At 43.5% G+C, this 17,178-nt stretch overlaps 1 protein-coding gene across 4 annotated transcripts in view; it reads right to left on the bottom strand.

The window, feature by feature from the left end:
- Positions 1-204: 204 nt before the first annotated feature.
- The window catches only part of Thrap3 (thyroid hormone receptor associated protein 3), a 33,658-nt gene continuing 16,684 nt past the window's right edge, over positions 205-17,178 (bottom strand). For 3 of the 4 annotated variants that reach the window (XM_038332944.1, XM_038332945.1, XM_038332946.1), the window contains 9 exons: positions 15,385-16,287; positions 13,272-13,970; positions 11,367-11,539; positions 10,159-10,270; positions 8,758-8,842; positions 7,001-7,191; positions 3,932-4,127; positions 3,143-3,286; positions 205-1,747 (listed from right to left, as the gene is read on the bottom strand). In XM_038332944.1, coding sequence (XP_038188872.1) covers positions 1,526-1,747; positions 3,143-3,286; positions 3,932-4,127; positions 7,001-7,191; positions 8,758-8,842; positions 10,159-10,270; positions 11,367-11,539; positions 13,272-13,970; positions 15,385-16,287 — 2,725 coding nt within the window. In that variant the 3' untranslated portion in view covers positions 205-1,525. The remainder of the gene's footprint in view (positions 1,748-3,142; positions 3,287-3,931; positions 4,128-7,000; positions 7,192-8,757; positions 8,843-10,158; positions 10,271-11,366; positions 11,540-13,271; positions 13,971-15,384; positions 16,288-17,178) is intronic. The other variant, XM_038332947.1, reaches the window with a different exon arrangement.

Genomic DNA, 17,178 nt, shown 5'->3' with positions numbered 1-17,178 from the left:
ACACCACGAAGTCAAAGTCCTTGCTTCTTGCACTGTGGTGAAGTTTGGTTCTTGGATATTAAAAGCAGAGAATGCAGGGACTCTCCTGAGAACAGGTGCTTCTTTGCAAAGAAAAAGAGCATATTATGGGATGGAAACTTCTGAGGGAGGTACCTACTGCTCCAGGGTGCTTGGAGCAGGCGTGTTGACAAGGAACACAGTCCATTTGCATCTGTCACTTCGTTTATTGTTTTTATTTGCAGGAGGAGTTGAAACAAAAACTTAAGGGTGTTTTTCTTTCTCCCCTAAACATGAATCATTCAAGTAAAACCAACTTAACTATAGAAATTAGCAAAGTAAGGGGAAGTAGCAATAACCCAAGAGCAAAGGCTGGGGGAAGAGGAGGGTGCAATCGGCATAGAACATATGCACAATGCTGTGGTTCACCTGCTCGGGACCACCTCCCCGGAAGGCTAGCACAAGGACCCTTTTGAGGATGCCCCCCCAAATTGGAAAACGTTTCAACCCAAAACTTAAGGTTAAAAGGAAAAAAAAGAACAAACCCAAAACACGAACCCCACAAACCACCCAGCCATAACCACCATCCTTAATCGATCATAGGAGTTTCTTTTCATTTTATAAAAAGATCAATAAAAAATATTGAAAAAATTATTTTCTCATCTTATATTTGTAAAGATAATAGAATTCAGAAGTTTCTTAGAAAACAGCCCAGAAACTGCCATCCAGTTTCCACTCCTTTTGCTGAGGACCAGCAGGACTACAAAGTTTAGGATACTGGAGCTGCTGGTGGAAAATGGGAAGCCCAGCCCAGGAGAAATCAGACAAGGGCAGGATGCATGGGGAGGCTGGGAGCAACTCCATGTGACACATGGCTGCACAGAAAGGGGAACACAAGGTGGTCAGAAAGGCCTTAAACTCCTCCGTGACATACAAAACCGGTTTTTACAAAGATCCAAGCAGTTTGGTCCCAAACTGAGGCGAACACGTCAATGTTTATTCACATGCTTTAAGAATCAAAGTTGCCCAAATTAAATCTTTCTGCTAATATACTACATAGCCTGTAAAAAGAAAAGGAAAAAAAAAAGAACAAAAAGAGAAATATAAGGGCCTTTTAAAAATCAGGATAGGAAAAGACTGAAAACCAAGTTCATCCTCTTAGTTCCAAATGAAATTAGGGAAACTTGGGTTTCTAATAGGGAAAGGAAAACAAAACCAAACAAAAAACCCAAGCATCAGCATCATTCTCCCTACCCTGCCCCCACCCCACACACCAACAACAAACAACAAACAGCGGAGCCCAGTGTGTTGTGGGCTGCTCAAAACATGGGCCTGATCCTAGGCTCTGGGGCCAGTGTCCTCTGTCCAGTGGGACAGCACCAGGGATGTGTACTCTGCTGTTGTAGGTTCTGTGTGGCTGGTGGGTTGTGGGGTGGGATTTGCAGGATCTTCTTGAGGCTCCCTGTTTAGCTCCACCAGCCTCTCCCAGCGCCTCTCTCCCTGGGCCAGGGCTCCATCAAGAGCAGCCCTACTCAGCTGTGGGCTGCAGACCGTCCTTGTCTTCTCGGTTCTCTGTCCCACTCTCATCGTCTTCAATCTCTCCTTCCTCGCCACTGAACTTATCGTGGGCCCACTTGGGGCTGGTACTGGATTTCCGGAACATGAACCGGCCCCGACCCCGGGGAAAGGCTCCTCGGCCACGGCCACGGCTCATCCACTTGTCACTGCCTTCACCTTCCCGGTCATCATGCTGCGAGCAAAGAAAACTGGCATCAGGGCTAGTGTTCTCTTCTCTGTCCCCATCACACAGGCCAGAAAGCCTGTGCCCCTGCGACCTTTTCAGCCCTTCGACCATTCTACTCCAATACTGCCACAGGCTCAGATCCAAGAGCACCACTGGGTATCTGGGGAACTCTAAGGCAACAGTGTGGACATTACAAGTATTAGAGTAGTAGGAAAGCACGAAGACAGGGGCACTAGCTCATTTACCCCGTCTGTCTATCCTGCCACTTATGACTATCACGTAAACCAAGCTGTTATTATTTAGAGCACCATTTCTCTCTCTCTTTAAAAATAATTCCCTGAAACTGGAGTTACAGACAGTTGTGAGCTGCCTGTGGGTGCTGGGAACTGAACCCAGGTCTCCTGTAAGAGCAGCCAGTGTTCTTAACTGCTGCAGCCACAGAAGCATCTCTGCAGTCCTACACCACCATTTCTCAAAGGAAGCATCTAGAAAAATCAATCATACTAACATGTGGAATGGCCCCCAGCCCTTTCCAAGCCCTCCAGCCCAGGTGCTCTCTTGCAGCACACTCCACCTTCAATAGTGAGGAGGAGCAGTGTCTGTCTGTCACAGCAGGCAAACCACCCCTGTTCTGACAGTCTCCACAGCAGAGACAGAAGGAAAGGTGGAATGCGTGAAGAACTGTGAAAACTGTAGCATAACTTCTGTCTCAAGTTAGACTCTCATCACTTCACAGGTTCCGCCACCCACCGGCTCCTCAAGGTCAGTGCAGCTGACTGTCAGCTGCCTCTGTCCAAGGTTGCAGAGCTACAATGACCAGGTCGGGGCAGGAACGGGCTTCCTCTCACAGCAATTCTACACCTACCCAGGTCCTCTAGAAGCTTCAAACAACTAGACCCAAGCCCAGGAATTACAGGCTTGGACACAGGCCCAGTGAGTCACAGCAAGGGCAGGAGTTAGCGACTATCTAACAGTCCTAGGAGCATGGGAATGACCCACACAACACAGCTAAGAGGAAAAGCTCAGTGCAGTTTCATTATGGTAACAACCTTTTTGTTCCTCAGACAGCGCTAGAGCTGTTTTTCCTGTCAATCTAGTAGTAAAGGGTACAGAGGCTGGAAGCAGGGGAGGAGTCAAAGTCCACAGGACAAGAAAGACAACAGTGACATTTCTTGCTTATTTTGGAATTCATAAACAGTTCAGAAGATAAACCACATTGGAGCCAAAAGTGACTTAACCCTCTAGAGAAGAGCCATCTAGCTAGCACAATACCAACACATTCACAGTCTCTATGCCTGTATACAAATTTAACAAGGTCAGACAGACCATTTAAAGCCTTCAAATCAGTTACTGTGTGCCAAAGGTTCTCTGGCCCTTTCCTGGTTAGTCCCAGACACTTACCAAGTAATACTTCTTGCTTTTGGGTGTGTACTCTGGATCCCATTCCTCTTCCCGGTTTCTCTTTTGAAAATCATTGTTGCTGTTGTTGTTATTGTTACCGGAATAGTTTCCTCTGCCCCAACCTCTCCCTCTTGCTCGAAATTGCTGTAGAAACAAATGAAGCAAAAGAAACAAAGGTCCATGTCAGCAGTAGAAAATCCTTTGCATGTGCTGGAGAGATGGCTCAGTGGTTAAGAGCATTGCCTGCTCTTCCAAAGGTTCTGAGTTCAATTCCCAGCAACCACATGGTAGCTCACAACCATCTGTAATGAGGTCTGGTGCCCTCTTCTGGCCTTCAGGCATACACACAGACAGAACATTGCATACATAATAAATAAATAAATATTTTTAAAAAAAGAAAAAGAAAAAAAATCCCTTGCATTCTGCTAAAACACTTTCCTGACAAGGAATGGACAGCTGCCCTCCTGTCACACACAGTTAAACTAGTTTCTACTCATTTCTATCTTCGTTCCTCCCAAGCAGATAGTCCGGGGGGTACATACACATGGCCAGAGGGCCTTCTTCAAGCAAGATCCAAGGAAATGGGGTAAATTCTGGGATGAGAAGCTATAAGGGGCTTTGGAAGTGATTATAAACAAAGAAACAAGTGAACATAGAAGCTTTGGGAACCAAAGAATCTTCAGTCTACAGCTGGCTTGCTTAGACCAGAGGCAAAAGAACTGGTGTCCTATTGACATTTAGTTGGGACTAGAAAGAGCTGGAGGCTTAGAGAAAAAGGGAGGCCCTTACAAAGGTTCCCCGTGCTCTGCCGCCTCTTTCATTTGGACCCACGAAGTCTTTGGTCCCCAGTCTGGATTTGTCAAAACCTGTGGTGCTCTCCTCCCTTTCCTCTGCTTCCTCGGGGTACTCCTCTGCTCTGTACGAGTGAGACGACTGGGAAGAGGAAGAAGAGGACCTAGACCGGTCTCTTGCTCTGCGGTGCTTCCTACATGAAGAAGAAGAAGAAGGAAATCAAGACTGGCTCTGGCAGCCTCAGAGATAAACCAAGCAAGCGGGTTTTGTTCACCCCAACCCGCCCAGCAGATGTGGTTCTGTGAGTCATTTTCAGTGGCATACCTGTTTCTAAGCATGTGTTGAATAAGTATCAAACATAAACATAAAACAATCATGCTCTCCATTATCAGCCTGCCATGTGAACCAACAGAGAAGGCAAAAAGATCTGTGTGAGTCTCACTGGCTGATTCTGACACTGCAGCAAACCCTTATTAGTGTGCTGTCATTCCTAGCACTCAAATGCCGTTATGTGGCGGCCACAAGGGTGTGGGAGACACTTTAAGATGAAATGAAATGTCAGAACACCTTACTGACAATTTAAGTATTCAACAAAGTGACCAGAGAATTCCACATTACTCAGTTCATAGGTGACAGAGCTGAGCAGAGCTTGGAAACAAACCTGGCTCTAATTAGCCCACTAACTCTATACAACCACCTCCTACTGAGCTCAAACAGGTTGTGCTCCTAAGTCTAGAATCTGCAGCAACTCCTCCTGGAGTCGTATCTCTTCCTTTCCCTTCATCTGGGTAAATTACAGGCTAGAAAAATTAGACTAATATGATGACTCACTGTCTACACACTACAGGTTGGTGCCAGCCCTACTAGAGGTAACAGGAGGCTACTAAATGACCCTGAGATGTCAGAGGACCAAACTCCCAGCAATAGAGACCTCCAGGCATGCCTTGGTTCCTCATTTATAAGAAGTACTCTGGGGCTAGAGAACTGTTTCAGCTATTAAGAGCACTTGTTCAGCTCTCAGCACCCCCATGATAGAGCATAACCACCTGTAACTCTGGTCCTGGGGAGCCAACGCCCTCTTCTGGTCCCCTTGGGCACCAGGTGTACACTTGGTACACAACACAGACTTATGAGAAAAACACTCATGCACATTAAAAAGAAAAAAGGAAAAGAAAAAGCACTCTGCCCAGCCCCCCCATGAACACAAGAGATCCATACTGCTGTACTCAAAATCAGAACGCAGAAACCTAACCACTCTAATACTCGGTGTTATGGTAAGAAGTTTTCAGAAATAAGGTTCTCAAGAGCTTCCAATATGGTCGGGCGGTGGTGGTGCATGCCTTTAACACCAGCACTTGGGAGGCGGAGGCAGGTGGGTCCCTGAGTTCAAGGATAGCCTGGTCTATAAAGTGAGTTTCAGGACAGGCACCAAAGTTACACAAAAAAATCCTGTCTTGGGGAGGAAAAAAAAAAAAGCTTCCAATTTGACCAGTGCTTGGGAGGCAGAGGCAGGCAGATCTCTGAGTTCAAGGTCAGCCTGATCTACCAGGTGAGTACCAGAACAGCTAGGGTTACCCAGAGAAACCCTGCTTGAAAAAACTAAAACCTAAACAGCAAAAATGCTAAAACAAAACAGTTTTTTAGGAGTTGTAAAAAGACAGTAATAAGAACAGTGTTCAAAGGTTTTCACTTGACTCAGTCACTCAAGCACGCAGTGCCCAAGGAGGCCAGAAGATGGCACCAGATCTCCCCAGATGGGTTACAGATAGTTTGGGCTGCCAAGTGGGTGCTGAGAATTGAACAAGTGTTCTTAATAACAGCCAACTCTGCAGCCCCAAAGTGCTTTTTATAAATGAAGAACCGAGGAATACTTTGAGGTATTCCTGGGAGTCCTCCTGACACCTCAGGGTCATTTAGTAGCCTCCTTTGTTACCTCTGGTAGGGCTGGAAATCTTCTCTAAGCAAATTATTGAAAGTCACAGTGCAACTCAGAGCTGGGCATGTTTCAGAAATAAGTATCAGAATTACTTTTCTACACTCAATACTGAGATGCTTATGGGGACTCACCCCACTTCCCACCAGTGGCAATGTGGTGCACACCTATAAACTGGACTGTGGGAGGAAAAAAAATCAGGAAGGAATTCAAGGTCATCCTTAGTTGCTACACAGTGGACAAAGCCAGCTCGAGACAAAGACTGCCTGCCAGCCAGTTCAAGTCCAGAATAGCAGAAATACTGCTTTTTGAGAAGGTTAAAGCTGCAACTCTGCTCCATTTAAGGAAAGGTGACTGAAATCATAGAACCTTCAACAATGCACCAAGGCTGGTTGTAGCTCAGGTGAAATGCACTTGCAGAGCATATGCAAGGCCCAGGGTTTACTCTCTAGCACCACCAAAAAAAAAAAAAAAAAAGAAAAAAAAAAAAAAAAAAAAGCGGCATTGGCATGTTATGTTGCCCTACATACAATGAAAAAAAGTCTGCTTTTTTAAGGAAATATTTGGAACACCTCTTTGAACTGTCTATGAAACAACAATCCTGTCCTATCTAGTCTCACCTGGTTTTAAAACAGTACTTTTAATTTAATGTATTATATGTTATAGTATTTTATTCTAACAATGATTTTCTAAACTATAAGCTCACTAAGAAAATACTCAATGAGAAAGAACATGACCATAAGACCTGTCACACAAACTGCCAATTAATCTCCACAATCGTTGCAACATTCATTTCTGGACAAAGATAACTTTACTTAGATAAAGTAGTTCTATTTTCAAGCTAGAGAAGACAATGCTACAGATGTTTTAGTTCCTAACCATGGAGTTTCCTGATGAGAAGGCCTGGCGCACTCACAAGCCCAAATGGACAAGTGTTGTGCGCTCATGTAATCCCAGCACTGGAGGGGCAGGGATTGAGAACTTGGTCTACATAGTGAGTTCTGGGCCAGTAAGGGCTCCATGTTCAGACTCTGTCGTGAAAGGTGAAAAACAACCAGCACCAATAAAATAGTCTGCTGTGAAGAACTGACTCTACTCCAGAGTCCAGGGTGACAGGCAGGGGCATCACGTACTTCTGCTTCTTGGATCCTTTGTGAGTTTTCTCTGTTTTCTCAGCTGATCTTTCTCTTGAGTGGCTAGAGTCTCGGGAATCCACCGACTCTCTTGATTTACCTCGCTTAAGATCTCTCTCCTTATGTTTTTTACGACGCTCAATATCAAGGCGAAGATCAACAGGATCATCTTTGTATTTGCCTTCAGCCTGCTGAAAAAGATGTCAAAATTAAGGTTTTTGGGATCCAGAACTGCTAACTCACTCACTCTTAAATGTGTTTTTTGCCAATGGAGACACTGGGAATCTAAAAGCCTCACCCCAGAAAGTTTTTTGTTTTTTAAAACAATCAAGGTGCTATCTCTTGAAAACGCTGTATGTGAATCTTTGTTTCCTGTGTCCCAGTAATGCCTCTAAGTGTATACGCTGAGTGTTTATGCTGACATGGCCAAAATCAGCTCTGGAAAATGTTTTTATTAGGCTTATGGGAGATGCTCGCTTCTCCCTATCTAAAGAAGCCACCCACTACCGTGTGGAATCACCTTAATGTACAAGAATAAGTAAAGACAAAAAACAACACTGCCCAGATCACATCTACAATGGCCTTCAATAACTCCCAAAAACTTCTTGAGGATAAATGCCTATGTGGCTTCAGGGACATCATGCACTGGGATTTGCCTAATAGAAGTAGGCCCTTGCTAACAGAAAGCCGTCCACACTTTATTAACACCTTTTTATATATATATATATAAAATATATGAGCCATAAACTTTCTGATGCAATATTTCATTTAAATAACAAGAATAGGAAGGTTTATTATTATACCAATTTGTTTCTGAGAGTCTAAGACCTCTGTAGACTCAAAAAGCCAATAAATAAACAAACAAATGACAACGAAGGACAAATGCAGCCACCACTCCATCACTGAGGAGCTGACTGTTGGAGGCATGGAGCATAGACTTCTGCTGCTTCACTAAGGCCAGGCTGAGGGCATGTGGAGACAGGGAAGCGGGGTGGAAAATGAGAGATTGCACAAGAGTATCTCTCAACATTTTCAACCAAAAAGGCAAATTTGTCTAGAAAATTTTAAAACAGTATTTTAAAAAAGGTTTCAGTAGCATAGAACAGCCATCTTATTTTAAATTTCAACTGTATATATGAATGATGGTGAATAAATGTTAAAATCTTAAAAACTCCATCTACTTATTTCATAGTAAAGACTGCACAGGAGTTGAATCTCTTAGTAACAATGTTATGTGCATATCATTGCAAAGATAGCCAGGCCATTTTAAAGTAACAGTAATCGACAGATGATATGGTACAATGTTAGGAAAAAACAAAAAAGCGCACCAGCTGTTGAACACAGTCTACTGAGTTAAGATATGAATATTTCACTCTGCTCTGACATGCATGTCTTTCTGAAATCATGGTTGGAAATAGTGCATGTAGACAGTTGATTTGATAATACTTACAAGCAGAAAAATATCACAAAAAGTTTCTTCTCTCATCATGGGCACTTGTTCCAAAACGCCTCTCTTTTTTTTCTCAAGCTCACCTCAATAGACTCTGGGGTCATTTACCATATTCTAACCACTTCACAAAGGTTGTTGATACATTTTAATAAAAATTAACCCTTTGTAGTTCATTTTTAGAATTATGCCCATCCTTAAAAGAAAAACACAAACTTAAGTAGAGAGTAATTTAAACAAACACATTTCTGTCAAGTTCATGCCCAACGCACTCATTATGTTGGAACTACTGATCAAAGCAACAGTTCACCTTATAGCCAGGTTCCCGGGGACTTTTCATTTCCTCGTGAGTCAAACCATGTTTTCTGAATGTACTGGGGGAAATGTCTATCCTCCTAAAATTAAAAACACAGAAATAGTATACTATTCTACTGAACAATATCGGTTAACACTCTAGATTCAAGGTGGGTAATGGAGCCATAGACATAATTACTTTTTATAGTTTATCTGTTACTAGTTCTATTTCTCCCCCTTTAATGTTAAGATTACGTGTGCATGCCTAGCATACACTCTATTATTGAGTTAGACCTGTAATAGAAACATTCCTTCCACCCAAAGTAAATAATTGAAAAACAAGTATTATATTCATTTGTGTGTGTAAATGTGTGTGTTTAAAGCACATGCTACAACACATGTGGAGGTCAGAAGACAACTTACGCAGTCAGTTCACTCCTTCCACAATATGGAACCTGGGGATCTACAATACCCACTGAGACATCTTGCCAGCCCAAGTTCCTTTATTTTATTTTGGGGCATACACTACTAGGGAATGGACTCAAGTACTCTGCATATACTAGAAAAGCACTCTACTCTTTCCGGTTTTGTTCTTTTTTGGTTGTTGTTGTTGTTTTGTTTTGTTTTTACTATGTAGTAGTCCTAGCTGTCCTGGAACTTTTCCAACCTGGCTTTTCTGAAACTCAAGAGATCTGCCTGCCTCTGCTTCCTAGTCCTGGAATTAAAGACACGCACTTCCTGACGGTGCTTGTTACTAGTTAGCAAGGCAGATTCCTTGATCTTCCTTGGTACCAAGCTGATTCCAGACAAGCTCTCCATGTTCCAAACAGATTTCCTGAATTACAAGGGATAATTCTTTTTAAATCTGCTGGCCCTCATTTAAACTGTTGAGATAAGTAAATTTCAAGCTTTTCCCTCAACCCTCTTCCCCAGCAAATCCTCCTAAATGAAAGAGATAATGCTGTTTAGAGAAGTCAGTATTTATTCTTACTATAGAAACCTCAGGTTCTTTGGGCCCAGTGTGAGAAACTACAGCCTTTAAAACATCCTTTCCATTCTCAAATACAAAGTCCTCAGATTTCCAAGAGCCCTAGATAATATACTTTATCCTAAATTTTGGATCAAAAGTACATTAGTGGGAGAATGCAACAAGGTCAGTTTAACATCAAATGACAAGTTATTTTTTATTTCATATGCATGGGTGCTTTGCCTGCATGTATGTCTGTATGAGGGCATTAGATCCCCTCCCTGGAACTGGAGTTATGGACAGTTGTGAGCATCCATGTGGGTCCTAGATTTTGAACCTGAGTCCTTTGGAAGAGCAGTCAGTGTGCTTAAACGCTGAGCCATCCATCTCTCCAGCCCCCAAATGACAAGTCTTTTATTAGAACCCTCAGAGTAAGGCTGAGAACCTCACCTGTGTATCTCTGGACTTTTCTTATTTTTAGCTGCTTCTTGTTCACTTCCTCTCTTTAGGTATTTAGTAAAGCGCTCATGTAATGTCATTCCAGAGGATCCAAAGTGATGTTCTGTTAAGATTCAAAGAAATACATTAACATGTTATCTAGGGCAGATACAATGTTCAGTGGACCTGTAGCCACAGAGATACAACTTAATATTCAAACCCATATAACATACTAAAAAGGGAAGGAAAAGTGGTTAGTTCTGAGACAATCTAATGCTGGGTTTCTAGTAAGCTCCCTTATCTCAGGGACATGATACAAGGTCAAAGAACCTGGCGCTAACCTCCCTTTGGGGCACAGGACCAATTATTACTGACTTTAACTCTAGATGGAGCCTGTAACTGGCCCAATTCAGCTTTCTCCATCATTGCTCTTTGCCACTACTCAACCTGTGCACCACTATGTATTTGCCCAGGGGATGACAGAACAATTTGGGAAAGAAATTCACATCAAAACGTCTACAAGATACTGCTACAAAGGAAAAGAGGTAATGGAAAAGTCATTTCTCAGAGGCTGGAGAGATGGCTCAGAGATTTAAAAAGGTTGCTATTTTCCCAGGATACAAGTTTGCTTTCCAGCACCTTTGTCAGAAGGCTCACAACCAAATCTATCTCTAGTTCCAAGGGATCTGACCTCCTTGGGAACCTCCTATCTCAGACACAGACACACACACACAAATTCTTAAAAAGCCACTCCCCATACATGTTGAGGGTTTTGTTTATTATCAAGATTATAGATGCTAACATTTCAGAAATTCATCTCTAAAACATGAAAACTTCTCCCCTAAAGCACTGATATTTCTTTTTTTTTTTAATTTTTTTTTTTTTTTTTTTTTTGTGGTTTTCCGAGACAGGGTTTCGATGTAGCTTTAGAGCCCGTCCTGGAACTAGCTCTTGTAGACCAGGCCTGCCTCTGCCTCATGAGTGCTGGAATTAAAGGCGTGCGCCACCACCACCCAGCTAAGCACTGGTATTACTTTAAGCTAGCCTTTTACTTTCAACGTCTTAGAGGCTTCCTCATTCTCTATCCCAGCACAGGTAGAGGCAGCAGATCTCTGTGAGTTCTAGGTAAGCCTGGTCTATAGACCAGGACAGGCTCCAAAGCCACAGAGAAACCCGGTCTCAAAAACAAAGACTACTGTGTGGAAACTGTCTCTACTCACCTTTAACATGATGAACAATTGTCACTATGTGCTGAGCAAACAATTCTGAGGGGCTACGCTGAGACTGAGCTGACTGTATGTGCTGGAAGATGGAACGAAATTCCTGTTCCTTTTTATTGCTATGGACTAGATCCCGACAAAGCTTTCTTTCCTGAGCCAATAAGCCACTGGGTCTGAAAGACAAATACAAGGAGAATCAGTGTAACAAGAGATATAGAAAGTTACAATTCTTGCTTCTTTTTGTTTTTTTTTTTTCAGACAGGATTTCTCTGTGTAGCCATGGCTATCCTGGAACTCCCGCTATAGACCAGGCTGGCCTCGAAATCAAAGATTTGTCTGTCTGCTTCCCAGGTGGCTGAGACTGAAGGCATGTGCTGCCACCACCACCTGGCTGAAAGTCACAATTCTTTAACTATAAAAATACGCTAATTTTCAAGATAGTTTTTCCCCTATATATCGCAAGGCTGGCCATAAACTTGTCATCCCTTCTGTCTCAGACTCCTGAGTGTACTAGGACTGAACGAATAGGCCAGGCTTTATGGGCTGCAGGTGAGGATCCAGAATGCTGGGCAAAAAAGCCAGGGCCCTGTGCATACTAAGCATGTGAGTTTTCCAACACGGAACCATGGTTTCCTATTATTATTTTGGGCCAGGGAAGGGAGGATGAACGTGTATGGCACGCACCAAGTGAAAAGTCAGAATACAACATGTAGGTAGGAGTCAGTTCTTTCTTTCCACATCACCAGGCTTGGTGATGTCGCCTGTACCCGATGAACCATCTTGACAGCCCCTCCCTGTTTTCTCTGGAGACAGTTCCAAAGAGTTTCTATCCACAAGGCCCCTCTTGTTCTCTATCAAAGTTCAAGTAATGGTAACACATTACAACTGAGGAAAGATGGGTCCACATCTCATTCATCACTGAGAATCTTCAAGTGTGGAACTGATAAACCTTGGTGACAATATTTCCCATGGTTACTTGTTTTAACAAAGATATTGTAAAAAGTCAACTAGCTTGGCTAGGGAAGGTCGTTCAACAAGACAACATCAAGAAGCAAAGAGTGAGCTAGTGAGATGGCTCAGGGGTACAGGTGATGGCCTCCAAGCCAGAACTTGACCCCCAGACCAACACTGTAGGAGAAAACTCCAGAAAGAAGCCCTCTGACCTTCACATGCACGTGTGTCCCTCCCCACTTCCTAAGCAGAAGAGAGGAGTGTGAGGTTACAGCTCCAACTGGTTGGGTATACTATGTCAAAAGCAGTCAGTCTGGGCTCTACCGTGCTTTCCTTAAGTTAGGGGAGGGAGAAAGAGGCTAGATCCATCAATTTGAAATTGGAAAAATACCAGAGTCTGGCGACCCAAGTAAAATGGAGACATGATTCTCAAGGATCTTGACAGGTAAAGAAACACTGTGGGTGGGAGCTGGGCTGGTGGTAATGACAGACCAAAATAGTGGTTTTGAGTTCCCAGAAACAAAAAACAACAACAGGGCTGGAGAGATGGCTCAGCGGTTGAGAGCATTGCTTGCTCTTCCAAAGGTCCTGAGTTCAATTCCCAGCAACCACATGGTGGCTCACAACCATCTGTAAATGAGGTCTGGTGCCCTCTTCTGGCCTGCAGGCATACATGCAAAGCAGAATATTGTATACATTTTAAAAAGCAACAATAATAACAAAAAAATCAGCCATACTGGCTGAAGACAATCTTTACCCCGGCAATGCCTAAGGGGTATAATCAATCTTGTGAGCTGTTATCACTCAGTGACACTCTCTCCACTCCAGAGACAGACATGCGGTTATCCGCACTGATAGGTGGCAGCAAGGAAACATTTCTGTTCTCAGGAAGAAGGGGTAATGAAACCATTTGGGCCATTAGAGCCCTGAAGGTCAACAAGGAGCACTCCTCACCGTGCAAGGTCCTCATCAAAGGAGTCCATCCGGACATTGACCTGGGCCTCCCGAGTAATGGAAAAGGAAGACTTCCCTGAGGAAAAGTCTCCTTTGTTTCCCAGCTTGTCTCGGCTCTCAGAGGTCTTCCGTGGGGGAGGTGACGAATTTTTCTCCTGGACCGCCTTGTATGCAGTCACTCGGAAATTCTTTTCTGGCACAAAGCCCCTGTGTCCACTTTCGCTCCTCTTGGCCCCTCCACGCTCCTCCTTTCTGGATCTCTCTGTGAAAGGCTCCTCCTCCAGCTCCTCCGCTTTCCTCAGCTTTTCCTTCCCTGTATGCACCAGGCTCTCCCACTTGCCTGACTTCTCTTCCTCCTGGTTTTTGCTTGCACCGGCTATAACTTTAGACATAAATTTGGGCTCATCATCAAACTCAGGTTCCTTCCTCCCCTTACTTTTGTCCTTATCTTGTTCATCCATCTCCTCCTTGTGGAAGTCAGCCATCTTTTTCTCAAAGTCATCACGAAGCTTATACCTTTTGGGTGACTGGCTGCCTCGGAAGGGCTTCTCAGAGTCAGTCTTGGAAGCAAATGGATCAGATTTCATTTTTACATCAGCATCAGAGAAGCTCCCTTTCTCTTTCAGCTTCTCTTTATCAGTATTTGTTTGTTTCTGTTCCTTATCTTTCCCATTCTCTGTTTTCTGGTCTTCCAGATACCTAGTTATAAAAACATAAGGGAGACACACGAGAGGCCTCCTAAGCATCCTGTTCTACCACAACACCTGGTCTGTTCCTGCTCTGGTTTTAAGTCTCTGAGCAAACATCTGTAGATTCCAGTATTGTCACAACTTTCTACCTGGTTCTTGTCTAATGATTTCTGGAAAAAAAAAATCCTTCATGGATTTACAAACTTGGCATTTAAGAGTCAGTGGAACTGTGCCTTACAAAAACAACAAAAAAATGTAAGAGCAAGTTATTTAGGATACTGAAAATTTTTTTTTACTTACCTGTTATGTGGTCTAAGGGGAAAATAACTACAGTCTCACCCCAACTTTTACTCATTCATTTAAAATCTGCTTTCAGCAAAGTTAACAGAATGTTCAACCTTGGACTGTTTTGATTTATACAACTCACATTTGGAAATACAAGTCTCAAAGAGACTTCAAATTTGCTTCAAGTCACCTAGAAGATCTACATAATGAAAATATACTGTGAACATAAAAACAAAATACTTGTTAATAGGGGAAAGAGTAAGAAGGTGGCAAAATTATTATTCTATGGAAAAGCAGAAACCAGACTCCAATTCAGTCCTAGCAAGGAATAAAACTTACACTGCAAAGCAAACTCAAATTGCATCAAAGTCCAGAATCTGAACATATGTTAATTATGAGAAATGTTAAACCTAACTAGTTACATTAATGAACATGACAAAGAACCAAGGGACCCGAGAATGTGCTAATAAGAGTAAAGAATGGAAGGAGGAACCTCTTGCTCTCTCTCTAAAACATGGTCCTGGCACCTTTCCTGTAAACATTCTACTCTATCCAATCCACACAAGAACAATTCTTATCAAACTTACCCATACCCTCTTACAGGGCAGCACGCCCTCTCCTAATATGAAGCCTGGGCGCTTCTGCAAGGGCATACACCCACCTTGTGCTAAAAAAACAAAAAAACAAACAAAACAACCTCTTCTAGACCAAGCCTTGGACTTGCCCAGTCTCCTCAGTGTGTCACTCTTCACCATGATGGACCAATGCACACAAGTACAACAGATAGTGGATCCTAGAGGTCTACAGTTCCAATGGCCAGTCATGTTGGCAAAGATCTGTTTTTTGGTAGCTAACCCATAAACCTCTACTGTTTTCTGGCTCAGACTGGTAGAATTCAAGGCAATTTTTTAAATGTAAAAACATTACCACAGACTAAAGAAACTTATGCTGTAATACAAATTCAAGAAAGCTAGAGTTAAGTTAAAGTTTCCCTGGGCAACTCTAATGTAGGCTAATAAAAAGCCGAGAAAAAAGGAATTGCCATATTACCATTAATCAGAGGTCTAACTCAGGTGTTATTACAACTAAGCTGCTGGCTAGGGATAGCCACTTGGGGATGGGAAAAATGAGATACTTGCCTTTTTGTGTATGCTGCTCCTCCCGAAGCAGCACTCTCGTCTTTCTGAGATGAACCATATGCAGAGCCAGTGGCCGGAGGACTCTTACCCACAGGGCTCTTTTTAGATGGACTCAAAGATCCAGAGCCATGGTCGAACTGACCTTGGTGTGTTCCAGACTGATATCCAGCACCACCTGACATAGATGAGCCCATCTGGGACGTATTAGAAAGTGGAGGACTAGGTTTTGGCACAGGGCTAGGGCGCGGTGACCTTCGCCTAACCACCACAGACTGGAGGGGGCTTTTGAGAGCTGGGCTTCTCTCCCGGGGGCTCAGATCAGAAGCCGAGGCCCGTGACGCAGAACCAGTGCTATAGGTAGTGGCATCTGGCCATGGCTTTGAGCTCTCAGACCCTTTTATATCTTGAGATGCACCTCCAGAAAATGTCTGCTCCTTGACCTCATCTCCCTGGTTATCACCAGCTGCCTGAGATGGCCTGCTATCCTTAGAAGAGGACTTCTTCTCTTTTGTAGACTTGCGCTTAGACGATTCAACCCTGCTGTGGTTGGAGGATGACCGGGAGGACGAGGAGCGCCTTGACCTGTCAGAGGATGATTTATCAGAGTTCCTAGAATGGCTCCTGGACCGTGGTGAAGGGGACCTTCTCTTTGGGGACCGGGATCGGGAACGGCCTCGACGAGGACTGTATGCTTGCCGGTAGTTCTGCCAATTGGACCGGTAGTTTCCATAGCCACCTCGATTGTACTGGCCCCACGGATAAAAGCCTCGGTTTCGCCCACGGAAATAATAGGGCCTCCGATAGCCTCTGTTGTGGCCTCTGAAATCTCGATTCTGATACACTCGGGGGTGGTTCCTTTCTCTGTTATGAGCTGGAGAATACGATCTGGAACGAGACCTAGAACTGCAGAGGAAGGAAATGGGAAAAATGTTTTTTTACACGGCATTTAAAAAATAACCGCCAATAAAGGTAACACTCCATTCCCTACTGTTCTGTATCATTTATTTTCAGTTTTGTTTTGAAAGCAAGAGTACAAACTTAAACATCTAATTTTTTTCTCTCAATTTTGTAAACTACATAAAGACACAGGCACAGGAGATAGAGCTGGTGGTGCTGGTGCAGATGATCTCTGGCTCTAACACTCTGGTTCCAACACTCCCATCCTAGTCGTCTTCTCAGTTTAGGACAAATGTCTTAAAGACCCGAGGCTGTAAAAGTACAATTGTAACAGCTGACCACCAGGCAAAAAGCACAGCTATTAAAAAACTTGAAAAAAATCTGCTAAAATCAGATCAGAAAAACATGAACCATACTAATCTTATACTAAAACTGGAAATTATCTAGGTCAAATTTTTGGGGCTGAGCTTTCTGGTTGTGCTGAGACACCACAAGAGGGCACTATCTGACCATCCAGCATCAAGCATAAGGACTAGAGCAAGAGAGGCAGGGAAAAGGCTTTTTCATACAGAACTCAGAAGGAACCAGGGTCCACTGACAGAACCATAGGGGCTCATAAGAGACTATCTAACATGTTCAAGAACATGAAGCTGTGGACAACCCGGAGCCATCAAAAAAACTGGCTGGTTTTATATCAATTTGACATAAGCTAGTCATCAGAGAAAAAGGAGCCTCAATTGAGAAAATGCCTCCATAAGATCAGGTCTGTATGGTATTTTCTTAATTAGCGATAAATGGGGGTGGGGACCCAGACCATCGTGGGTGGGACCATCCCTGGGCTAGTGGTCCTGTGCTCTGTAAGAAAGCAGGCTGACCAAGCCATTTAGAGCAAGTCAA

This window comes from Arvicola amphibius, chromosome 6 (assembly GCF_903992535.2).
Source record: "Arvicola amphibius chromosome 6, mArvAmp1.2, whole genome shotgun sequence".
NCBI classification, from domain to species: Eukaryota; Metazoa; Chordata; class Mammalia; order Rodentia; family Cricetidae; genus Arvicola; species Arvicola amphibius.
This window is presented reverse-complemented; position numbering and strand designations above follow the sequence as displayed.